At 42.0% G+C, this 26,171-nt stretch overlaps 1 protein-coding gene across 2 annotated transcripts in view; it reads left to right on the top strand.

Annotated features, from left to right (window-relative positions):
* kntc1 (kinetochore associated 1) overlaps positions 1-26,171 on the top strand; it is a 133,052-nt gene that overhangs the window by 74,569 nt on the left and 32,312 nt on the right. For both annotated transcript variants that reach the window (XM_078554126.1, XM_078554125.1), the window contains exons 43-51: positions 3,671-3,780; positions 5,476-5,680; positions 6,788-6,877; positions 7,329-7,500; positions 16,754-16,812; positions 21,379-21,595; positions 22,080-22,153; positions 23,470-23,680; positions 25,746-25,855. In XM_078554126.1, the coding sequence (XP_078410252.1) occupies positions 3,671-3,780; positions 5,476-5,680; positions 6,788-6,877; positions 7,329-7,500; positions 16,754-16,812; positions 21,379-21,595; positions 22,080-22,153; positions 23,470-23,680; positions 25,746-25,855 (1,248 nt within the window). The remainder of the gene's footprint in view (positions 1-3,670; positions 3,781-5,475; positions 5,681-6,787; positions 6,878-7,328; positions 7,501-16,753; positions 16,813-21,378; positions 21,596-22,079; positions 22,154-23,469; positions 23,681-25,745; positions 25,856-26,171) is intronic.

The raw sequence follows: 26,171 nt of genomic DNA, 5'->3' as shown, positions 1-26,171 counted from the left end.
GGCAAAGCAGCCCGCTTGATTGGCACCATATCCACAAACATTCACTCCCTCCACCACTGACGTACAGTACCAGCAGTGTGTACCATCTACAAGATACACTGCAGGAATTCACCAAGGCCCCTTAGACATCACCTTCCAAACCCATGACCACTACCATCTAGATGTACAAGGGAAGCAGATAGATGGGAACATCACCACCCGGATGTTCCCCTCCAAGCCACTCACCATCCTGACTTGGAAATATATCGCCATTCCTTCACTGTCACTGGGTCAAAATCCTGGAACTCCCTAACAGCACTCTGGGTGTACCTACACCACATGGACTGCAACGGTTCAAGAAGGCAGCTCCCCACCACCTTCTTAAGGGCAACTAGGGATGGGCAATAAATGCTGGCCCAGCCAGCAAAGCCCACAGCCTGTGAATGAATTTTAAAAAATGACAAATCAGAACTATTTGTTAATGATATACTTAGTTGTCCATGTATACAAATCAATAAAAACTATTGCACAGATACAAAGCATGGTCCAAAAGGTTAATATAAAGCTAACCGTTTAGAGGTTGGAATACAAAATGTTGCTTCAGTTGTTCAGAGCTTTGCAATGAAGGTTCACCAAATTAATTCCTGAGATGGAGGGATTACCCTCTGAGGCTCTATAGACTGGGCCTTTATTCTCTGGAGTTCTGAAGAATGAGAAGTGATCTCATTCCAATACACAAAATTCTTACAGGGCACAACAGGGTAGATACAGGAAGGATGTTTCCCCTGGTTGGAGTGTCTGGAACCAGGGATACAGTCTCAGAATAAGGGGCAGACTGTTTAGGACTGTGATGAGGGGGAATTTCTTCACTCAGATGGTGGTGAATCCTTGGAATTCTGTGCCCCAGAGGGTTGTGGAGGCTCAGTCGTTGAGCATGTTCATGACTGAGATCAATAGATTTCTAAATATTAAGAACATCAAGGGATACAGGGATAGTGCAGGAAAAAGGTGTTGAAGGAGAAGATCAGCCATGATCTCATTAAATGGTAGAATGGGCTCAAAGGGCTGAATGGCCTACTCCTGTTCCTATTTCTTATGTTCTCATTTGGACCCGATTTGGAGTATTTCAGCTTTGGACACATCTTAGGAAAGATAATTTGGCTTTGGAAGTGGGTACAATGCAGATTTACCATAATGATATCCAGTTTTAAAGGGTTAAATGAAGACAGGCTGCATAACCTTGGTTTGTGTTTCCTTGAGCTTAGAGGGTTGAGGGATGATCCATTTACAGTCTTAAATGATAAGAGGTTTGATAAAGTAGATATAAAATTACTGGTTGGGGAATCCAGACACAATCTGAAAATTAGAGTTTGGCCATACATGAGTGAAATCAGAGAGCACTTTTCAGCAGCAACTTGCTAAGGCTACTTCCAATAGCAATGCCTTTCCTGTCTACCGTCACCTCCAAATTTTTTCCCCAAGTCAAATACCAACCTGACTTTATGTGTATTATCGTTGTTATGTCAAAATCCTGGAATTTCAAACCTCACCCCCTTTTGGGAGTACTACAGAAGAACTGCAGTGGTTCCAAGAAAATGATCCGTTGTCAGTACCTTGGGAACTAGAGATAGACAATAAATTCTGCCTAGCCCTGTCGGTGTTGCCCATATCCCAGGAACTTATTAAAACGTCAAAAAATTTGCGATACAAGTTTAGTGTCAATAGAAAGCAGTTTCCACTTATTACGAATGCTAAACTTCTGTGTGCATCAGGATTTCAAACAAGTGCAGTGTAGCTGGATTGCCACCTTCACGTTTGACTCTAACTCTTGAGTTAGGCTGTTTAACTCTTCACTGATACTGCAGTGGTGTTGTAAACGTGCAGTTGGTAATTAAATACACACTGCAGTTTGTTTCTCTCATAAAATTTTCAGTAACTTCTCATAGGAACATAGAACGTAGGAACAGGAGAAGGCCATTCAGCCGTCAAGCCTGCTCCGCCATTCAATACGATCATGGCTGATCAATGCCTTTTACCCACAGTATCCCCATAATCCTTTGTGTTATTGTTAATCAGAAATCTATCAATCTCTACCTTAAACATACTCAATGACTGAGCTTCCACGGCCCTCTGGGGTAGAGAACTCCAAAGGTTTCACAACTCTCTGAGTAAAGAAATTTCTCCTTATCTCCAGTCCTAAGTAGCTTCCCCCTTTTATTGTAATTGTGTCCCCTGGTTCTAGACTCCCCAACCAGGAGAACACCTTAACTGCATCTACCTTGTCTATTCCTTTAAGTATTTTGTAGGTTTCAATGAGATCACCTCTCATTCTTCGAAACTCTAGAGAATACAGGCCCAGTTTCCCCAATCCCTCTTCATAAGACAGTCTCGCCATTCCTGGAACAAGTCTGGTGAACCTTTGTTGCACTCCCTCTAAGGCAATAATATCCTTTCTGAGGTAAGGGGATCAAAACTGCACACATTACTCCAGGTGTGGTCTAACCAAGCTTCTATATAATTGAAGCAAGACTTCATTACTCCTGTACTCAAATCCCCTTGCGATAAAAGCTAACATTCCATTAGCCTTCCTAAATGCCTGCTGCACTTTGAGATCACCTCTCATTCTTCGAAACTCTATAGAATACAGGCCCAGTTTCCCCAATCCCTCTTCATAAGACAGTCTCGCCATTCCTGGAACAAGTCTGGTGAACCTTTGTTGCACTCCCTCTAAGGCAATAATATCCTTTCTGAGGTAAGGGGATCAAAACTGCACACACTACTCCAGGTGTGGTCTAACCAAGCTTCTATATAATTGAAGCAAGACTTCATTACTCCTGTACTCAAATCCCCTTGCGATAAAGGCTAACATTCCATTAGCCTTCCTAAATGCCTGCTGCACTTGCATGATAGCTTTCAGTAACTTATGGACAAGGACACCCAGGTCCCTTTGTACATCTATACTTTCTAATCTCTTACCATTTAGGAAATACCCTGCACCTCTGTTCCTTCTACCAAAGTGGATAACCTCACATTTTTTCCACATTATATTCCATCTGCCATGTTCTTGCCCACTCACTAAGTCTGTCCAAATCCTCCTGTAGCCACTTTACATCTTCCTCATAACACACATTCCTGCCTAGCTTTGTGTCATACACGATCTTGGAAATATTACATTTGGTCCCCACATCCAAATCAATGATAAATATTGTGAACAGCTGGGGCCCCGGGTACTGATCCTTGCTGTACCCCACTAGTCACAACCTGCCAACATGAGAATGACCTGTTTATTCCTACTCTGTTTTCTGCCTGTTAGCCAATTCTTAATCCATGCCAGTATATTGCTTCCTATCCCATGTGCTCTTATTTTGCTAATCAACCTCCTGTGGGGGACTTTATCAAAAGCCTTCTGAAAATCCAAGTATACTACATCCATCGACTCTCCTTTATCAATTTTGTTAGCAATATCCTCAAAAAACTCCAAGTTCGTCAAACATGATTTCCATTCATAAATCCATGCTGACTATGCCCAATCAGATCAGGATTATTCAGGTATTCATTTATCAAATCCTTCATAATAGATTCTAACATTTTCCCTGCTACTGATGTAATATATCAATGAATATATCAATCTGCAAGTGCTTTTTTTGAGATTTATTAACTTCACAGTGTTCTTAATTTCTGGTCTTTCTAGATTGCGTTCCAATCAACACTTAAAGATAATGTGGCAAAAAGAAAGGAATGTGTCCTTATTTTGGTGCAAAATCCAAATGTGAACTCTGAGCTAATAATGCAGTATTGCAGGTAATTAAGCATCATAAAGCAATTCAAAATACAGATGAAAAGAATAAAAAAATCCATGGCCAGGATTTCCCGGTCGGCCAGCAGGGGGGGACGAGGCCTACTCGCCGATGCGGGATGACATCGGGTGGAACTCCTGATGTCACCCCACCCCATTTCAATTCTCAGGTAGGCAGAGGCTCAGCAGAATCAGCTGTGCGCCCGCCGACCTGTCAATGGCCAATTGAGGCCATTGACAAACTCATTAAAGGTTGGCGGGCAGGCCGGGAGCCCTGGCGGGCATTAGAAAAAGCATGAAACCTCATCATGGGCAGGATGAGGTTTCACGTAGGTTTGGAAAAAATGTAATAAAAGTGTCTTTGAAAGTGATGGACATGCCCCAACTCGTGACAGTGTCACATGAGGGGACACGTCAGGGGAATTTTTTTTTCTATTTTTAAGATTTTTTAGTGTGGAGCCGATCTCCCTGAGGCAGCTTTTAGCCTCAGGGAGATGAGTGCACTTGCACGAAAGAGCACATTCTTCGCTCGGACAGAGAGCGCATAGTGCTTCCTAGCGGATGTCATGCTGGGCGGGCCTTAATTGGCCCGCCTGTGTAAAATGGCAGCGCGCCGCCAATCAGAGGTGCACCTCCAGACGCCCGCTCCTAAACTCTCTCTCTCTCTCCCCCCGCCCCCCCATGTTAACGTGTAAGTTAGAATGTCCAGTATTCCTATAACCAGTAGCTCAACTATGTTGGAATGAAACTGCATTTCATTGTACTTTTACCTTATTGAGTCTCTGGGAGGATTTCCTCAGCCACAGTAAGTAGGTGATTCAGGGGAATGCGTGTCAGGATTTTCCCTGTTATGGCCAATACCTCAATAGTTTCCTTAACATGATTTATCTCTCTTCTTGAAGATAGTTACAATGGTCAAATTCCTGAAGTCAGCAGTGGAGGGTGGGGGATTGTCTTTTTCCTCCCAAATCCTTAGGATAAGTGCATGGAGATTTGATGTGAGCAATAGTCTGCCAGCTTTAAAGACCACAGCTGGAATGCCATCGGGGCTGTCGGCTTTGTTGTTTTTCATCTGTTCTACTGCTTGTTGCAGCACTCCCATCTATAGCAATTCACCAAGGGTTTCTACCACAGGGTACTGGGGGACAGTTTGGAGGGTATCAGCTGTTGCTGTGGATTTGTGGTTGAGGAGTTGTTCAAAATGTTCTTTCCAGCATTGACAGATGGCATTATCATCCTTAAGAAGCAAATTGAAGTATGGCGGCATTGACCTTAATGGCTGGGAGAAGCTTGCTACCAATTGTTCAGAATGGCAAGAACCTGTCCATCAAGCTGCATCATGCTTTGAATTCCAATGTTCTAACAATGAAGCAGAGTGGCAGCAGAGAAGGAAATAAAATGAAGCCAATCCTGTACTCCAGATCCCACTACCTTGTAGAAAGTCCTGCCCCATGTGGGTCAAGAATTGGCCTGTTCAGTCACAAGAAGGCCCATGGCAGAAACTCACGAACATAAGTAGATGCCATCCTCAACTCGAGGGACAGCAACAATGACCATGTGCATAAATGAATCCGTTTATTGCTAGAATTTGTGTTTGGTGATGGGCATAGTTTGAAGTCTTTAGTGCTCCTCTTTTAAATAGTAACTGAATTATGTGGTTACTTAGTTTGAAACTTGGTGAGCTCATGTTTTTCTTTCAGTGCTTTTGGACTGAACAGTGATGTTGCGCTACAGTTGTATATAGAGACATTGCTGTTACGAGATACAAATGGCCATCGTGGTGAAGGAGAGGGAGGTGACATAAAGCAACCTCCTGCTGAACTTTTGGAAAGAGCTATTGAAGTCTTGCCTTTATTCAGAAGTAAAACCGACTTGGTCATTAGTCTGAGTGGTACTTTACACAAGGTAATAATCTACTTTTAAACTAATTTAATCTAGCATCTATGCCCTACTTTTAAGCAGTAATTGAAAAAGGATGTTTTTGCAGATGATTCACCAGGAATAGCATACTGACTGAATTTTATTGCTTAGCACAGTTTTTAGATATATTTGATCATTATGGTCCTTGTTTCTTTAAATAATAGCTTAAAGGAATTCTCCAAGAGGAGATCCTCTGATTCCCTTATCCTTCAACATGTCTCTGACATAGGCACACCTATCAATTGGCTATTTTCTTGATCGGGTTTTCAACTTGACTATAGAACCATAGAGGTTTTCGGTACAAAAAGAGACTATTTTGCCCATTGTGTTTATGCTAGCTCTTTATTGTCTTCCCATAGCCCTGTATCTTCCTCTGCTTCAAATGTTTATTCACTTTTCTGATAAGTGGCTTCTGCCTCAATTATTCCTGGTAGCAATACATTTGATGTTCCCACAATTCTTCGGGTAACGATATTTCTCCCGACTTCTTCTCCCTCCCTCCTAGTTTTAAATTCATCACTTTTCCATAAAGAGCCTGCAGCTCCGCTCTGCCTCCTATCATTGCGTCCACATCCAAAGGAAATAATAATTCATTTTCCAACTTATGAACCTCCCCTGGCTTTCTCTGATTCAGTGAACATAGTCCCAGTATCGCAGTTGTGACCTCAGAACTACAATTTCCCATCCCAGGCATCATCCTAGTAAATGTACACAGTATGCTGTCTGACTTTTTAATGTTATTTTTATGATGGAATGTCCAACATAGGCTACAGCTACAGCATTGTGCAAAGTTAGGCACTGCAGTATGACATGTCTATGTCCAGCCCAGGTCCTCAATGAAAACGAGTTGAGAGTTACTGGCAACTGAGGATGTTAAGATAAATAATTTTATTTTGTGAAACTTGCTGGTGATGGTGTCTCCAATCTGGTGACCATCCACAGAGGTTTTGGTATGGGGTTGTATTTTTCAGACAACCATGTAGGTCCAAACTCACCTTGTATGGTTCTTATCCTGCTGTATGTTTTAAAAAGGGAAAAATGTACTCCATATTTAGTTGAATACTAATGTGTGCTTTTTCTCTTCATTTTAAGATGGATCCATATAACTATGAAATCATTGAAAATGCCTTAAAGATTATAAAATTGGCAAATGAACCTGCCATGAACTATAACTTGGATCAGGTAGGAACAAATGAATCTGGAGGATAAAAAAATGGCTGTGAATACAATGTCATCTTTTTGTACACTTGATAATGGATGAGTAACTAAAGTTACTTGATGCTCTGTGCTTGAGTTCGTCTTTTGGCAGAGGAGTGAGGTCTTTCAAGTGAGCTTTTAAGGGGTAAACAAACTTTTTTGGTGCAAGTGAGATGTATGGAGGTACTTTTTGATCTAAAAGAAAAGCCTTAACCCTTTACAAGTTTTAACAACTAAGATTTTAATATCATTATTGTAATTGAGTTACAGTACTTCTGACATTCTGACAAGATTATTTATATATAGAAACATATTGTTGGCCCAGGAAGACTGGAATTGCTCAAGCCTCTTGCCAGTCCAAGACTTAATTTCATTCCATAATGTTGCTCCAAATATATACGTAAATTGATTAATCCACAAAATCTTGTTTAAATAGGCTTTAAGTCTTTTGCAACATTTGTACTCCTACAAACGAATTTCAGCACCTGGGAACTTGGAACTTCAATATCTCCAGAAACATTCAATTGACTTTTCACCAAAGGCTGAGGACAGGTTGCCATTCCACTTACTTTTCTTTGAAACCACTCAAAGGTTTTGGAATATAATATGTAAGTATTTAAATTTGCAACTTGAGCTTGTTAAATGGTGTGCAGAGCTATCAATTTTTACAAATGTATCCTCCATTAACTCACAAGTAATACAATACAACAGGAGTTTGAGAGTTCAATAAACATTTGTATTTGTCTTCTTTATTTTTGATGGAAGTAAAATCAAAAGAATATGAATGAGTTGGGGGTGGGAGGGGTTTGAAAGCATACTATTGGTAATTCATTTTTTAAAGGGAGATTTTGCATTCTACATAACTTACAGATGGGACCCTATTGTGATTTGTTTTAAAGTAGAGGAGGGGTAAAAGGAGATTGAGCATCTGCAAGTGAAGCACTGACAAAAGAATCACAACATTGGAAGACTTATAAAGAAGGCAAATGCACATGGGATACAGGGTAATTTGATGAGGTGGGGGAGGGTGATGACAGAAGGCTGCTTTAGTGACTGGAAGCCAGTGTCCACAGGGATCCGTGCTGGGTCCCCTATTGTTCGTCATTGATATAAACATAGATGACTATGTGGGGGTAGGGTTAGTAAGTTTGTGGATGACACAAAGATTGGCCGGGTGGTTAACGGTGAGGTTGAGTATCTTGGGCTACAGGAAGATATAGACGGGATGGTCAAATGGGTAGATAAGTGGTAGATGGAATTTAACCCTGAAAAGTGTGAGGTGATACACTTTGGAAGGAGTAATTTGACAATGAAGTGTTCAATGAACGGCATGACACTAGGAAGTTCTGAGGAACAAAGGGACCTTGGCGTGTGTGTCCATAGATCTCAAGGCGGAGGGGCATGTTAGTGGGGTGGTGAAAAAGGCACATGGGACACTTGCCTTTATCAATCGAGGCATAGATTACAAAAGTAGGGACATCATGTTGGAGTTGTATAGAACCTTGGTGAGGCCACAACTGGAGTACTGTGTGCAGTTCTGGTTGGCACATTATAGGAAGGATATGATTGCACTGGAGAGGGTGCAGAGGAGATTCACCAGGATGTTGCCTGGGATGAAACATTTAAGTTATGAAGGGAGGTTGGATAGACTTGGGTTGTTTTCGTTGGAGCAGAGAAGACTATGGGGCGACCTGATCGAGGCGTACAAGATTATGAGGGGCATGGACAGGGTGGATAGGGAGCAGCTGTTCCCCTTAGTTGAAGAATCAGTCACAAGAGGACATAAATTCAAGGTGAGGGGCAGGAGGTTTAGTGGGGGATGTGAGGAAAAGCTTTTTTACCCAGAGGGTGGTGACAGTCTGGAATGCACTGCCTGGGAGGGTGGTGGAGGCGGGTTGCCTCACATCCTTTAAAAAGTACCTGGATGAGCACTTGGCATGTCATAACATTCAAGGCTATGGGCCAAGTGCCGGTAAATGGGATTAGGTAGGTAGGCCAGGTGTTTCTCACATGTCGGTGCAGACTCGATGGGCCGAAGGGCCTCTTCTGCACTCTGTGATTCTGTGAACCACCCTCTAAATGAAGGTTGCACATTTGGCAGAGCATAAAATATCACCTATTTCTTGCAGCATTCCTCTTCAATAAGCAAAGCAAGTTTTATTTTCAAAAATGCTTGTTAAAATGTTGTGTGAGGAATGAGTTAAGTGTGAATTGTGCCAGATCGAGGCTTGCCAAACACAACTTGAGCACATGGATAGGAGCAATTAGTGATGTACATATAAATACCTTCTCCTGCATTCATCAGTTTGCTTTTCCATGAAAGGTCTGAAGTTATTTTTGTGGGTCATAAAGTCTGAATTAGGATGTTTTGAATGCTAAATTCCCTATCAAGACTAGCTATGTTTTTCTTTCTTTAATTTGAATTGAGCTAATTTGAGCCAGTGGCAGACCGTGCTGCATTTTAACTTCTGTACAGCTCCGTCAAGTGGCAAGGGTTGAATACTGCACCACCGGGCTTGATGAAATCCAAATCATAACTGAATTTCAGAGGAGGGTATTTTCACTTTTTAAAAAATCAGATTTCTGAATATAGAATTTTCTATCATATCCATATACCCAGTTAAATTTGGTCTATTTTACACTAAAGAGCTTCTGAAAATGTGGCTGATTTGAATTTCATAGGCCTTCTTCTGTGCTGTGAGATTCTTTCATCCCATTGTGCCTGTGCCAGCCCTCCGTAACATCATCCATCCCTGTCTCTGCTCATCTTCTTCTGAAACCTTTGTCCATGCTTTGTCACTTCTAGACTTAACTTCTGCAATTCTGGCTGGCCTCCCGCATTCTACCCTCCATAAAATTGAGGTCATCCAAGACTCTGCTGCCTGTGAACTTGCGCCGTATCTCGTTCACCGACCACCCCTGTGCTTGCCGGCCTATATTGACTCACAGTTAAGCAACACCTCGACTTTAAATTTCTCATTCTTTTATTTAAAATCTGTCCTTGGCCTTGCCCCTCCCTATCTTTTGTAATCTTCAATCCCCTTCTTAAACCTCTGTCTCTACCACTTTCCTTCTTTAAGAACCTCCATAAAACTTGCCTCTTTGACCAAGCTTTTCAACATTTGACCTAGTATTGCTTTGTTGTTTGGTGTCAAATTTTGCATTATAAACCTTCTGTGAAGGACATTGGAATCTTTTATTATGTTAAAGATGCTATATAAATGCAAGTTGTTGTTTGAAAGAGCAATTTAATTGATCCCGCTCCCCTGCTCTATCCTGATTACCTTCCAAGCAGCACACTCCTAGTAATATCTACTTTTTTTAATTTAAAAAACAATTCTGCCCTGATTCTTTTGCCAATTAGCTTAAATTCATGTCCTCTTGTTATTGACTCTTCTTTGGGTAGAAATGGTTTCTCCCCCTCTATTCTGATGAAACCCTTCATAATTTTGAACATCGCTATTAAATCTGCTGTTCTCTATGTGAAGGTGCACAATCCAGTTTCTCTAAGCACTCCTTGGAATTGAGGTCCCTCATCCCGGTACCTTTTTTAGTAAATCTCCTCTGCACCCCCTTCCAAAGCCTTGATGTTCTTCCTAAAGTGTGTTGCCCAGAATTGGACGCTGAACACTAGCTGAAGCTTAATCACTGATTCATTAGCCTTAGAATAATTTCCTTCCTTTTGTACAATATAGGTTGGGTTTTTGTGGAGTCAGGCCAACTCCAGAGGCCTTTAAAATGGTGGGTGGGACCTGATTCCAGGAATCCTGGAGCCAGCAATTTTTGCTGGCGTGGGGTAAGGATGTGGGTAACAAGCCCACACCCTGCGCTCCCGACCTGGCCGATTCTGTTGCGGGTTAGGTACCTCATAGTGCACCCCCCCCTACCCCCAGCAATTTTCGTGATGCTGGACCAGCTTCTTGTGCGCACAACCCTCAGGATTCGTGAACCATAGTCTGGATTTATGACCTTTTGAAAGATATATGTTCAAAAGATCATACCCATGCCCCCTCCGTGGCCCCCTTGCATCCTTCATACCAACTAACCCAGTATGTATTAGATCAAAGAGCCATATAATAATGTTGGCAAGTCTTGAAATGCACTTAAATACCCTTTCAGAAATCTGCTTTGGGAAGAAATGCTGCTCTTACAACCCTATAAAAGTGTCAATCAAACAGTCATTATAGTATCAATAACAGAAGCTTTCCTCATTTCACACCTCTTCATCTTGTCCAAATAAATGTAAAACAGATCCCCTGCTAAGCTAACCCATTAGTGAGCCTTGGAGCTCACCCAGGAGGTGAAATTGGGGGGCATGGAGGTAGCATGGGGAATGGGTGCTGGGGGAAGGAACTAGTGAGCCAAACAGCCTTTAAAACAATTGGGATGAAGCCCAAGAGAACTGAGGTGAGCCTTCTAGGCAGCTCACCTTTGCACTTGCACTTTCCTGCCTCTGGACTGCCACAGGAAGCGACGGGGCCCAACTCCACCCAGCCCCTACCTTCTCAGAACAAAAATATGGCGGGCGGGGGCCCTTTTAAAGGGGATAGGCCTGCTGAGTAGGGAAATTTCCTGATTCTAGCTTCCTGCTTCAATGATGAAAATCTGGCCCTATGTCCCTATTTACAAAGACCAGAATCCCATATACTTTTTAGCAGCCTTATTGACTTATCCTGTTAACTTCAAAGATGAGTATGTGAATCCCTATGTCTCCTTGTTCCTGCACTCCTTTTAAAATTGTATCATTTAGGTCTATTGCGCCTCTTCTCATATCCCTTCGAAAGTAAGGGGACCAAAACTGCACACAGTATTCCAGGTGCAGTCCAAACAAGGTTCTATACAATTGAAGCAAGACTTTGCTACTCCTGTAGTCAAATCGTCTTGCGATAAAGGCTAACATACCATTAGCCTTCCTAATTGCTTGCTGCACCTGCAAGTAAGCTTTCAGTTACTTATTGACAAGGACACTCAGGTCCCTTTGCACGTCTACACTTTCTAACCTCTTAAGAAATACCCTGCATATCCATTCCTCCTACCAAAGTGGATAACCTCAGGTTTTTCTACATTATATTCTATGTGCCATGTTCTTGCCCATTCACTAAGTTTGCCTAAACCCTCTTGAAGCGCTTTGCATCTTCCTCACAACACACATTCCCACTTAGCTTTGTGTCATCTGCGAACTTGGAAATATTACATTTGATCACCACACCCAAATCATTGATATATGTTGTGAACAGCTGGGGCCCAAGTACTGGTCCTTGCGGTACCCCACTAGTAACAGCCTGCCAACGCAAGAATGACCCGTTTATTTTAACACTATCTCTTTTTTTAGCTGTTAGCCAATCCTTAATCCATGCCAGTGTATTACCCCCTATCCCATGCACTTTTATTTTGCTGACCAACCTCCTGTGGGGGACTTTATCAAAAGCCTTCCGAGAATCCATTACAGGCAGTTTACCTACTCCCCTTTATCAATTCTGTTAGTAACATCCTCTAAAAACTCCAACAGGTTCGTCAAACAGATTTCCCATTCGTAAACCCATGTTCACTATGCCCAATCAGATTATTATTATCCAAGTATCCATTTATCACATCTTTTATAATAGATTCTAGCATTTTCCCTACTACTGATGTAAGGTTAACAGGCCTGTAGGTCCCTGTTTTCTCTCTCTTTCTCCCTTCTTAAATAGTAGGGTGACATATGCTACCTTCCAATCTGCAGGAACTGTTCCAGAATCTATAAAATTTTGGAAGATGATCACTAATGCATCCACTATCTCCATAGCTACCTCTTTCAACACCCTGGAATGTAGAATATCAGGTCCCAGGGATTTATCAACCTTCAGCCCCATTAATTTCTCCAGTACAACTTTCTTACTATCACTAATTTCCTTCAATTCCTCATTCTGCCTGGTCCCTTGGACCTCTAATTCTGGGAGATTTCTTGTATCTTCCTCAGTGAAGATGACACAAAGTAATCATTTAGCTTCTCTGCCATTTCTGTATTCCTATTATAAATTCTCCTGATTGCCTGTAATCGACCCACATTTGTCTTGGCCAAATATTTCCTTTTTCTGTACCTATGGAAGTTTTACCGTTTTTATGTTTTTTGCTAGCTTACGTTCATTCTATTCTCCCTTTATCAATTTCTTGTTCCTCTTTTGCTGTATTCTAAAATGCTCCCTATCCTCAGCTTTACTACTATTTCTGGCAACTTTAAAGGCCTTTTCTTTTAATCTTTGCAATCTTTAACTTCCTTTGTTATCCATGGTTGACTGACATTTCTTTTTGGGTTTTTGTGCCTTGAAGGAATGTGTAGTTTCTGTAAACTCTTTTAATGTATTTTCCCAATCCCCCACAGCCAATTTCCCCCTCATACCTTCGTAACTTCCTTTGTTCAAATTTAACACCCTGGCTTCAGATTGAACTACCTCACTTTCAAACAAAATGTAAAATTTTTATCATATTATGATCACTCATCCCTAAAGGCTCTTTTACAACAAGATTATTAATTAGTTCTTTTTTGTTACATAATACTAGATCTAAAATAGCCTGTTCCCTAGTCGATTCCAAAAAAAACTGTCTAGAACACCATTCCTAACAGTCCAGATAGTCATCCTCCTCAGCACGAGTGCTCATTAGGTTTACCCAGTCTATATGCAAATTGAAGTCACCCATAATTACTGTATTACCCATGCTACATGCTTCTTTAATCTCCTGATTAATACCATGCCCCACACTACCACTACTGTTTGGTGGCCTATAAACAACAACTGCCAATATTTGCTGCCCCTTGCTGTTTCTTAGCTCCACCCAAAAAGATTCCACATTTTGCTCTTCCAATCTGTGATCTTCCCTTACTAATGTAATGATCTCTTTCCTTATTATCCCTTTTTGCCTGCCCTTCCTAAATGTCAAATATCCTTTAATATTCCGTTCCCAGTCTTGGTCACCCTGTAGCCATGTTTCTGTAATGACAATTAGATCATACCCATTTATCTCTATTGGTGCCTTTAAATCATCTACCTTGTTGCGAATGCTGCGTGCATTCAGGTAGAGTGCCCTTAACTTTGTTTTTTTGACGTTATTCTGCAATCTAAGCTTAGTTGATGCTCATCTTTGTTTCGCCTGCCTTCTAATATCGCTTGCCACTTTTTTACTTCCCGTTACCAGCTTTCCTTCCTTCCAATTTGAGCTACCCCTCAAGTTCCCATCCCCCTGACAAGCTATTTTAAACCCTCCCCAGCAGTACCAGCAAATCTCCATGCAAGGATATTACTCCCGATCCTGTTAAGGTGTAATCCACCCATCTTGTACAGGTTCCACCTGTCCCAGAACCAGTCCTAATGCCTCAGAAATCTGATGCCCTCCCTCATACACCAATTCCCCAGCCACGTGTTGAATTGTTCAATCCTCCTGTTCCTATGCACACTAGCATAGTAATCCTGAGATTACTGCTCTTGAGGTCCCGCATTTTAGTTTCATTCCTAACTCCCTGAAATCTGCTTTCAGAACCTCATCCCTCTTCCTACCTATGTAGTTGGTACGAATGTGGACCATGACCTTTGACAATTCACCCTCACCTAGAAGGATGTCCTGCAGCTGCTCCATGACATCCTTGACCCTCGCACCAGGGAGGCAACACCATCCTGGAGTCACGTTTACTGTCACAGAAAAGCCTGTCTGAACCCCTGACTGTCGAATCCCCTATTGCTCTTCCACTCTTCTTCGCTCCTCCTGTGCAGCTTTTTAAAAAATTCGTCCATGGGATGTGGACAGTGCGAGCTAGGTCAGCATTTATTGCCCATCCCCAATTGCCCTTGAAAAGGTGGTGGTAACTGCCTCCTTGAACCGCTGCAGTCCATGTGGTGTAGGTACACCCACAGTGCTGTCAGGAATGGAGTTCCAGGATTTTCACACAGCGACAGTGAAGGAACAGCAATATATTTCCAAATCAGGATGGCGATTGGGCTTGATGGGGAACTTCCAGGTGGTGGTGTTCCCATGTATCTGCTGCCTTTGTCCTTCTAGATGGTAGTGATGATAGGTTTGGAAGGTGCTGTCTAAGGAGGCTTGGTGAATTCCTGCAGTGCATCTTGTAGATGGTGAACATTGCTGCCACTGTGCATCGGTGTTGGTGGGAGTGAATGTTTGTGGAGGGGGAGCCAACCAAGGTGGCTGCTTTGTCCTGGATGGTGTCAAGCTTCTTGAGTGTTGTTGGAGCTACACTCATCCAGGCAAGTGGAGAGTATTCCATCACACTCCTAACTTGTGCCTTGTAGATGGTGGACAGACTTTGGAGAGTCATGAAGTGAGTTACTCGGCACAGGATTCCCATCCTCTGACCTACTCTTGTAGTCACAGTATTTATATGGCTAGTCCAGCTCAGTTTCTGCTCAATGGTGACCCCTAGGATTTTGAAAGTGGGGGATTCAGTGATGTTAATGCCATTGAATGTCAAAAGGTGGTGGTTAGATTCCCTCTTGTTGGAGATGGTCATTGCCTGGCATTTGTGTTATTTGCCACTCGTCAGCCCAAGACTGGATATTGTCCAGGCCTTGCTGCATTTGGACATGGACTGCTTCAGTATTTGAGGCGTCGCGAATGGTGCTGAACCGTGTGCAATCATCAGCGAACATCCCCACTTCTGACCTTATGATGGAAGGAAGGTCATTGATGAAGCAGCTGAAGATGGTTGGGCCGAGGACACTACCCTGAGCAACTCCTGCAGTAATGCCCTGGAGCTGAGATGACTGACTTCCAACAACCACAACCATCCTCCTTTGTGCGAGGCATGACTCCAACCTGCAGAGAATTTTCCCCCGATTCCTATTGACTCCAGTTTGTTACGGCTCCTTGATGCCACACTTGGTCAAATGTGGCCTTGTTGTCAAGGGCATTTATTCTCACCTCACCTCGGCTTCAGCTCTATTGTCCATGTTTGAACCAAGGCTGTAATGAGGTCAGGAGCTGAGTGACCCTGCCAGAACCCGAACTGAGTGTCAGCGAGCAGGTTATTGCTAAGCAAGTTCCACTTGATAGCACTGTTGATGATACCTTCCATCACTTTGCCACCCGTGGTGCCACGGACTTGGCAAATTGGGATGGAGATGCTGGGATTTCATGCTCTGCCACTGAGCTACGTCACCACCCCTTTCATTTGCCATGTATTTACCCATTTCAATAGTCTTTTTTTATTCATCCTTGGGATGTAGGCATTGCTGGTAATGTCAGCATTTATTGTCATTCCTGTTTGCCCTCGAGAAGGTGGTGGTAAGCCACCTTTTTGAATTTACATAAGCTTAGTGGTTTGGTGCAACTGAATGGCTTGCAAGGCAATTTCAGAGAGCAGTGAAGAATCAAGTATATTTCTGTAGGTTGGAGTCACATATAGCTCAGGCTGGGTAAGGATGGCAGATTCCCTAAATTATACTAGTGAAGCAAGTGGCTTCTTCACACAACAATCTGGTAGTTCATGGTCACAGAAACTGATTCTGACTTAATTCCAGATTTATTTAGTTAACAATTTAAATTCCCCAGCTGTTATGGTGTGGTTTCAACTCATGTATCCTGGTCATTAGTACAGACCTTTGGATTACTTATCCAGCAACATAACCACTATGCTATAGTAATTATCTATATGGTCCTGAAGTCTGTTATTATCCTGCTCACTGTTAACTGTCTCGCCAAGTTTTGTGCCGTTAGCAAACTGAAATGTTGCGTCCTATTCCCAAGCCCATTCTATCTTGTCAGCTATTGAGACTATTTCTACAATTTTAAGTGATTTTGTTAAATACCTGAATTTGTTGTTCATTTGACTTCTTATGAAATTAGAATCTTGAATCTTTGATCTTTTTGCAGCTGCAGAACTCAGTGAAGAGACCTTTGCTACATTGCTTTTGATATCTAAACTGATGAAGGTGAGTTTGAGGCCTATTGATGTACTTTAGTAACAATGTTAGAATGTTGCTTCAGAAGTAATTGTTGACAGGAGCAGGATGGTTTAAGGTTGTAGGAGAAAGTTGAAATAACATAACTTGCAACCCGGCCACCCTGCTAACTATTTTCTTTATGGTCTCCATTTAAAAGCAGTGTTAGGTACAGACCTTGTCCCACCATATCAATGGTGGTATTTCATGGGGTATTGGGGCAGGAAGGAACTGTACAGTTGGGAAGGATTTCTCCTGAACTGGTCTGGAACCAGGATCCTAGTGGAAAGGATGATTAGGGCAGTCACAGTGAGAGCTCAGGTGGAAATGGTAGTAGAAATAATTCTGAACAAAGCAAAACGGAAGACAGTAGAGTAACAGTCAAAAATGGTGTTTTATGCACTGCAGGTAAAGAGAAAATTTAAAAATGTAAATAAACAAAATAATTAACTTAGCGGAGAGAATTAAGAAATGTGTGAGTAAAACATGAGAGCAGAAAGACAGGTTAGGATGTGTGGCTCTAATAAGCATTCTTTATACAAATGTACAGTATATAAAGAACAAAGTGAATGAATTACAGATGCAAAGAGAATATGACATGATAGCCATCACTGAGACATGGCTGCGAAACGGAATTTGAATATACCAGGTTTAAAGGTCTATTGGAAAGAACTGCGGGGTGGGGGGGGGAGACTTCAGTGATGAGAGAGGATAGAATGAGAGGTTTGCAGGCAGTGGAGACTCTATGGGTAGAATTAAGAAGGAGAAAAGGATTTATGAATTGTGTGAGTTGTGCATTGGACCCCTGGAAGCAGCTCTGACATGGCTGAATATATAATGCAGAGATTAGGCAAGCACAGTGTAACAAAGGCAGAGTGGTTTAAACGAGGGATTTAACTTTCATAGATTGGGATAAGCAGACTGGCTCATGTCAGAATGGCAAGTGAATGTTTTTGAGTGTGTTCAAGACAGTTTTCTGCAATGATGTTTTCTGCAATGATGTGGCTCAACAAGATTTGATGCTGAGTAATGAGCCAGATTTAGTTACCAGCCTTACTTGAGCAAAATAATAGTAATGAAAGAAATGATGGCACGAAAGAGTGGCAAATCCCCAGAACCAGATGGTTTCCATCCCATGTTTTTAAAGGAAGTAGGTGAGAACACTGCAGATGCCCTAACCTCCAAAATTTCCTTGATTTGTGGAATGATGCCACTCCCCTATACAAGAAAGGTCTATATAACATACCAGTTAGTCTAAAATCTATGGTTGAGAAATTACAAGCGTCCATAAGGATAGAAACACTGAACACCCTGAAAACGTTTAAGTTGTTTTTTAAAGTGTAGATCATGCCTGATAAATCTGATTTAATTTTTTGAATAGGGAATTGTATGCATGTTATTTGCAAAGACTTTCAGACAGCATTTGATAGAGTCCTGCATAAGATGCTGTTAGATAAAGTTGAAACTCATGGAATTGTAGGCAAAACATTGGCTTAGCTAGGAAATTGGCTCAGCAGCAGGAGCTAGAGAGTAGGGATAATGGGAAGGTACTCTAATTGGGAAGACGTGCATAATGGCATCTCACGGGGATCTGTATTGGGGCCTCAAATATGCACCATATTCATTAACGACATAGGTGATGGGATAGAAAACCACATATCCCAGTTTGTAGATGATACAAAGATAAGTAGCTTTGTATGCATTTTGGATGGAAGCATAAAATTACAAAAAGGTGTTAGTAGATTAAGTAAATGGGCAAAACTATGGTAAATGGATTTCAGCATAGGCAAGTGTGAGGTAATCTGCTTTGGACCTAAAGAAGGATTGATCAAAGTACCTTCTCAATGGTGAAAAGCTAGAAACAATAGAGGCCCAAAGAGACTTGGGGTTCAACGTGCATATCTGTAAAATGTCATGTACAGGTAAAGAAAATAATCTTGCCTTTATATCTCAAGGATTATAAACCGAGGGAGTAGAAGTTGTGCAGCTATACAAAACCCTGATTAGCACATGCCTGGAGTACTGTGTTCAGCTCTGGACACTACACCTTAGGAAAGACCTGATTGCCAGAATGATGCCTGGACTCCAAGGATTAAATTGCGAGGGGAGGTTACATAAACCATTGACGTATTTCTCAGAATTTAGAACGTTAAGGTGATTTGATTAACATTTTCAAGATGTTAAGGTGAACAGATAGGGCAGAGAGAAACAATTTCTGCCAGTTGGGAGTTTTAGGGCTAGTGAACATTTTCTAAAGGTTAAAACTAAGCCTTTCAGGAAAGAAGCTTGGAAATTTCTGCACACAAAGGATAGTAGGAATTTGGAACTGCAGTTGGTGTTAAGTGAATTTTTAATTTTAAAGTCGACACCGATAGATTTTTGTTACCCATATTTCACAAACCCGTTGGTTATTATGGAGAGAATTTTCGGCTCGGCGAGTGGGGGCAGGTCCCACTTACCGAGGCGTAAAATGATGTGGGATGACGTTGGACATGCGTCCCGACGTCACCGCGCGTCATTTAGATTTTCAGTTCCGCAGGCACACAGCCGAATTGGCTGCGCGCCTGCCGAACTGTCAAAGGCCTATTAAAGTCATTAGTTAACTAATTGAGGCTGTTGAGAAAGCTGCCCGTCCAACCTTAAGGTTGGTGGGCAGGCAAAGAGCCCAGGCGGCCTTCGCATTTTTCATGGAACCTCATCCACGGGCAGTTTGTGGTTTCATGATATAAATGAAATAAATTTTTCAATTAAAGTTCATCGAAATGTCCCAGCTCATGTGACACTGTCACAAGGGAGGACATGTCTTAAATGTTTATTCTTTCTTTATTAACATTTTTAAACCTTAAACTTATCTCCCTGAGGCACTTCCCCGCACAGGGAATGCACAGCGCTTCCGGGCGCGCGTCACACTGAGCGGGCCTTAATTGGCCCGCCCACGTAAAATGGCAGTGCGGACCCAATCGGGGGTGCCGATCGCGTCCACACCCACCCCCGCACAAACCCCCCACCCGACGGGGGGAACATTCTCTCGTATGAGAATGGCAGAATGGACTTGTGGAGCTAAGTGGCCTGCTCCTGTTCCTATGCAACATACTATCCAGAAAGCTAACTGCTTTACTCAATTCCAAGCTGCGTACTGACCTTGTAAAGGTCCTTTTTCATTTTTACGCTAGTCATTTCTGCCTCTTAGATGTGCTCTCTTCCTATTTATATATTGCTAAAACCGTCCCTTATCCCAATTTCTGGAAATGTAAACTCAAATTTTTGTGGTTCATTTATCCCACTTGCACAATTATGGGAGATGGGGAGGAAGATGGAACATTCTGATCTGAGAACTGACATTTTGCCATTCTCAAAGTATCTGCAGGCTTTCCAGATGTTACTACCAAGACTAATCTGGTCCTCATTGCTGAGGGGGCAGCATAGCAGTTGGAAGTGAGAGAAATTCTGGCTGACCTTCTACTATTATTCCCCTCCATCACTAATCTGGCAAAGAGCAGCAAATTCACTGCAGATCAGAAATGAAGGGCTGAATTTTACAAGGATATTGCTCAATCCTTCTCCCAGAAGGAAAGTTGGTGCTGTTCCACCCAACGCTCAACAAGGGCAACCCTGCAGTAGTAAAGTGCTGCCAATGGCATGAGCAAGGTGAGAATGGTATTTCTCCTCCTGGATGGGAGGAAGATGAGAACTGCCAATCTAATTGGTCAGCAACACTAGCAGTCCCAACAGCGCCAGAATGTAGTAGTGGGTGCCGCTGGGACTGCAAGTAGGCCCTGAAATGAAGAGGACATGGATCATGGACAGTGAGGTAATTCAGGCGTATTGGACAGGGAGGGATCGGGGAGCCTAGGGGTGGGGTGGCATGGGTTTCAGAGGCCAGGTGGGGAGGAACAAAGTTGGGGGGTGGGGGGGAGACATATTTATGGGGGATCCTGAAGGGCACAGGGTGCACCCCCTTTCCTTCCTACCTTCAAAGCAGTCGGCTTAAAAGAAATAGCCTACCCAATGTCACCCAGCTGCCCGTGGCAACTGTTTTCTGGTGCGGGTGGTGTAATATTTGGATCAATGGGTTTGATAATAAGCTCAATTGCCCATTAATTAATTATTTAAAAATGATGTGGTGGATAGGCTGCTGATTTTGACACGCACCCACATACCGTATTATAGTGCCTGGGTCAGGGGTGAACAGGAAGGCGGTGAGCTAGCTGCCCGTCATATTTTACATACCTCACCCTGCTGAAAACGGGACGGTCAAGGGGCTATAAAATCCAGCCCCAAGTGTGGGATATTTCTGGTCTGCGTGGCTTTGTATTATGTGGTTCATTTAACCTCCTCAGTGGAATCCCAATTGAGAATGTTGAAGACCGTTCAAATTTTGACTGTTAGTTTAGAAAAATGACTTGTTCTTCTGCTATTTCTTGCCCAGTGAGCTTTCTTGGTGAGTCATTGTATGTTTACCAAGATTCAGTTGTACTGATAAGTCTAAAGAGCTCAATCTCATCTCATGTTTTATCCTTGCTTTTAGTCTAGTAAATGGAACTTCTTTTCATTCAGGTATCTTTGGATACACTTCATATGAAAGCTGCTGACCACGTGCTTGCAAAAACACTGAAACCTAAAGTACTTAAGCTGACAAAAGAGGGATGTGTTTCACAGATATCAAAGGAAATTGCTGAGACTGTGCATAATATACAGTCATACATCCTGGCAATTACAAATCCCGAATGGGCTACTGCTAGTTCACATCGGGTTGCTCAGGAACTTCCAACAGGTAAATTGTACGTTTGGTCGTAAGAATCTGGTGCTGTGGTTAAAATTGATGGAATTGGCTTCAACATTCATTATTTTGCTTTAATTTGTCACACTTAATAAGACAGCCAGGGGACCTATACTCAGGCCCTATGATGTTGTACCATCAAATGGTTTAGGTAAAAAATATTTAAAATACCGGCTTTGGTGTAGTGGCAAAGAGCGTACCAGAAGTTGCCTTCTTCATTTCTGCTCTTTCTATTCTCCGCTGCTCCTCCGAGCAGAGAATGTCATTGAGCTGCTTAACAGGAGCAATGTGTAATGTGCAATAGGTTTTTTAAAGTGATATCATCAATGACTGATTAATTTCTTGAAAGTTCGTTCAGCATTTTTTTTAAGCTATGCTTGCTTACCTTTAACTCCCTTCTGTCATATATGCACAGACTTTCTAGGGATCACGCTTTGATCAGCTTTCTTGGTAAAAGCTGTGTGCTCTTTGGTTGCAGGACCCGAGAAGATCCAAGCCTTGAAATTTTGTCTACAAATGTCTGAAAACTGGTTAAAATCGACAGCGTCAACGGTATGATTGAAATATTAGACTTGGTATCTGTCATTTTATAAAGAAATCAAAATTCATATGTATGTTCCTGTAAGGTGACTGGCAATCTCAATTTTTTTTTAACAAATAAAAGCAAATCAAGATATTTGGACAAGTTGTGCAATTTGAAGTCTATCCTAGACTTCAGCTTGGGGAGTTTTTAACACTTCTTGCTAGATGTTGAATCAAGTGCTCTGCAGATTCTATGCAACAGTAAAAAGTAACGCATAATCACTTATTTCAGCACTTTCTCTCATTTCACCTTCAGTTAGGCAATAACTCTGCAGCTTGTTAAGAAGAAACAGCAGGTTATGTAACACTGTGCCACCTAGAAAAAACTGGGGTTGTCCTCCTTGGAGCAAAGGAGATTGAGGGGAGATTTGATAGAAGTGTACAAGATTGTGACAGGTTTGGATAAGTAGACAAAGGAAAGCTGTTTCCAATGGCCGATAGTTTAGGGACTAAGGGAACATAGATGGTAAGGTTTTGGGCAAGAGGTGAAGGGGGAATGTGAGGAAGAACTTTTTTATGCAGTGAGTGGCAATGACCTGGAACTGAACTGCCCATGTTGCTGGTGGAAGCGAAAACAATCATGATTTCCAAAGGAAATTGGATAGCATTTGAGGGAAATAAACCTTAAGGGCTACGGGGATCGAGCAGGGAGTGGGACTGACTGGATTGGCCTGCAGAGAGCTTGAATGGTCTGCATGGGCCAAATGGCTGCTTTGTTTTGATTCCATGGGTATCAATATCATGGTCATAAAACAAAAACAGAATTACCTGGAAAAACTCAGCAGGTCTGGCAGCATCGGCGGAGAAGAGAAGAGTTAACGTTTCGAGTCCTCATGACCCTTCAGCAGAACCAGTTCTGACAGGCAGATGCTGTCAGACCTGTTGAGTTTTCCCAGGTATTTTTGTTTATGTTCTAGATTTCCAGCATCCGCAGTATTTTGCTTTTATCTTGATGTTGAGACAGTTTGTACATGTTCCACATGTTAGCAACTCTCACTGGCTTGTTTTTTGCAAAATCTGCAATCTTGTAGATTTTGAGACATACTGGGCTGAATTGAAGGCATGTTACAATAAGGTTATACTATGGAGTTAATTTAGCACTCCCGGCAAGGAAATATACTCATTGAGAGCACCATTCGGAAAAGAGGGCGATAGCAACTCCAATGTGCACGTGTAGCTTTCCACTGGCTGTGTGGAATTACACCTTGTAATATAGATATTTATGTGATTAAAACTATACCTGGGATATTATTTTTAACTGATAATACAATTTTTTAAACTGTTAGGAAAAAGCCCGTCAAAAAGCAGAGGATTCACTAACTAAGTTACGAGTAGAGTATGAGAATTCAGCCACTGCGAACCTGCTGAGAATCCACAACTTAAACAGCCCTGAGTACCTGAAATTAATTAAACTGCCAGCTAAACTAATTTGTTCATTGTATGAACATAGCAGCATCGAAGACAGGTTAAAGCACCCTACTGCCAAGGATTATCCAGGTAAGCATTTTGTTCGGTGAAAGAAACTATTTATGTTTGCGTATCCATAAAAATGCTAAGCTTGCGTTATCATCTGGCTATCTGAGCTATTCAGTGTCAATTGCCTTACCATAGTTTGACTTGATGCAAGGAAGCAGACCTACTCCAAAACCATCCTCCCTGTTCACTGTTAATATCCAGACCCAACATTATTGTGGGAACACCGTCACCAGAAGGTCTACAGAAGTCCGATGAGATGGTAGTCTTCCCACCCCTGTCAATGTCTTATTAATTAAATTGTTATGGTTTAATGGCAATTACATTGTTAAACAGGTGAGGGTATTTGTATACACATAAATAGAGATAGCTGGGATACTAGGGGGTTGGGAGTAGTGTTGACTGTGAACTAAGTCAAAAAACTCCTGCAAAGAAAACAGCTGTGTCTTAGTTTTAACCTCACCAACTGGCATGATCTAATAAACAACACCTACCACCACCATCTAAAGGCAACAAATGCCTTATTGACAGTGTTGTCTACGTTTTAAGAACGTATTAAAACATCACCAATACCTACCACCACCACCCATACCTACCTCCCATAGACTACAAACCTGCATCCACAGCCTCACACTTTCCCATTCTCTACATCAAACTTCCTGCTCTCCCTTCTACTTGGAAAATTTAAGTGTTATCTCTGCCAGAGCAACTCAGAGTTGGCTTCTGACCTGCCAGCAGATACTTAAACTCCTGTCCAAATTCTGACAAGTGCCTTCTCTCCCTGCCCAAGTATAGGCCTTGATTACATATCCACTTGCTGGTTTTGATGCTGTTCATTTTGCTCACCTCTGGGTCTGGTTCTCTTCTCTTATATGAACCTTAGCAGCAGGCATTACACCTGTGACAGTAAGCAAAATTATCAGAATTGCTGTGGCTACAGAATACCACGTGTACAAGTTCCCTAAGGTGACACCATTCACATTATGCTCACAACTGATTTCCTCTTTGTCTGATCTGGAATGACCTGAGCTTGTTTCATGTTATTTACAGTACCTACTCTATCAAAACATATGGGGCAGAATTTTTCAGTCGGCGTGCAGGCCTGACCTGCCGACTTGTAAAATGACGCACGATGACGTCAGGCGTGCGTCCCTACGTCATTGTGCTGTCTCACGATGTTTTGTTCGGTGGGCGTGCGCTGGAGTTGGCTGCACGCCCGCTGGTATTTAAATGGCCTATTAAGGCCATTAAGGAAGTAATTAAGATCATTGTTGACGTTGCCCGCCCAACCTTAAGGTTGGCGGTCAGGCAAAAAGGCCAAACAGCCTTCACGTTTTTTAGGAAACCTCATTCATGAGCGGGATGAAGTTTCCTAAAGCTTTTATTAAATAAATAAAACCATTTTTATGAAATATAAAAATAAAGTCACATGAGCGGACATGTTTAAATAAATTTTTGATCCATTTATTTATTTATTTGAAAACCGTTTCAATCTACCTGAGGCAGCTCCGTGCCCCGACTCTCTCTCCTCCCCCCGCCTACACAGGTAGAGCTGAGTGCTATAGCTCGCGTCTTACACTGGTGGGCCTTAATTGGCCCGCCCACGTAAAATGGCGCCCGCGATCGGCTCCGTGACAGCCCCACCCGCTCCCGCTGAGCCTGCCCGTCGACTGAAAAATTCAGGCCTAGGTTATAAATTCTTGAGTGCACCATGATCCAAAGGACCTCAAATGGTTAATGCAAGGATCAAAAATCTTCAGTATTTGCCCTGTACTTTACTATGTATTAATTTGGAGGACTAATAGTATTAAGAATAAGGAAATTGCACTGAAGGATAATAATCTGAATTTCACTAATTCCATCATCTTGATATGCATAAAAATCCATACCCTCTTTATATTTAAAAAAAAGTACAGTGATGGAGGGCAAAGTATTGATAGCAGTCCTTCAGAACAAATTGGCTTTCTTTCTCTGATTTAACTGACTGTCAATGGATAATATTACAATATATTTCAATCGGAAACAGGAAATGAAACCATTTGATTCAGACTTGAAATGTTTACTGAAGGGAATTTTGTTTTTTTTTTAGATATTCACACTGCAGCTGGTGAACTAGCAGAAGTAAATAACCGAGATATAAATAAAATCAGGTTTACATTGCTGGAGGAATATTTGTGCCCCCCTACCAAACCAGATTTGGTAAGTGAGTAATCAGTGCAGTTAAAGATCAGCAAATATTATGGTCACTTGTGCTGGTGTAATCTTGTATGCAAGCTCTAATACATAATGTTCCTGGTTTCAGTGCAACAAAGGACAATGGTTGCTGTAATTAACATGGATGATAAAAACTCATTTAATTGCTGTGTTGAAAATTCAATATATGACAGATCTGTGGATTTGATGAAAATAAATACAAAAGCAGAAACTTTGAAGCAAAAATATGGAAATTGCAAATGTCAGTCAGTCAACGTCAGAAAATAAGTTACTGGTTTGGGTTGAGGTGTGACACTTGGGT

Source organism: Cetorhinus maximus, chromosome 12, assembly GCF_964194155.1.
Source record: "Cetorhinus maximus chromosome 12, sCetMax3.hap1.1, whole genome shotgun sequence".
NCBI lineage: Eukaryota > Metazoa > Chordata > Chondrichthyes > Lamniformes > Cetorhinidae > Cetorhinus > Cetorhinus maximus.
This window is presented reverse-complemented; position numbering and strand designations above follow the sequence as displayed.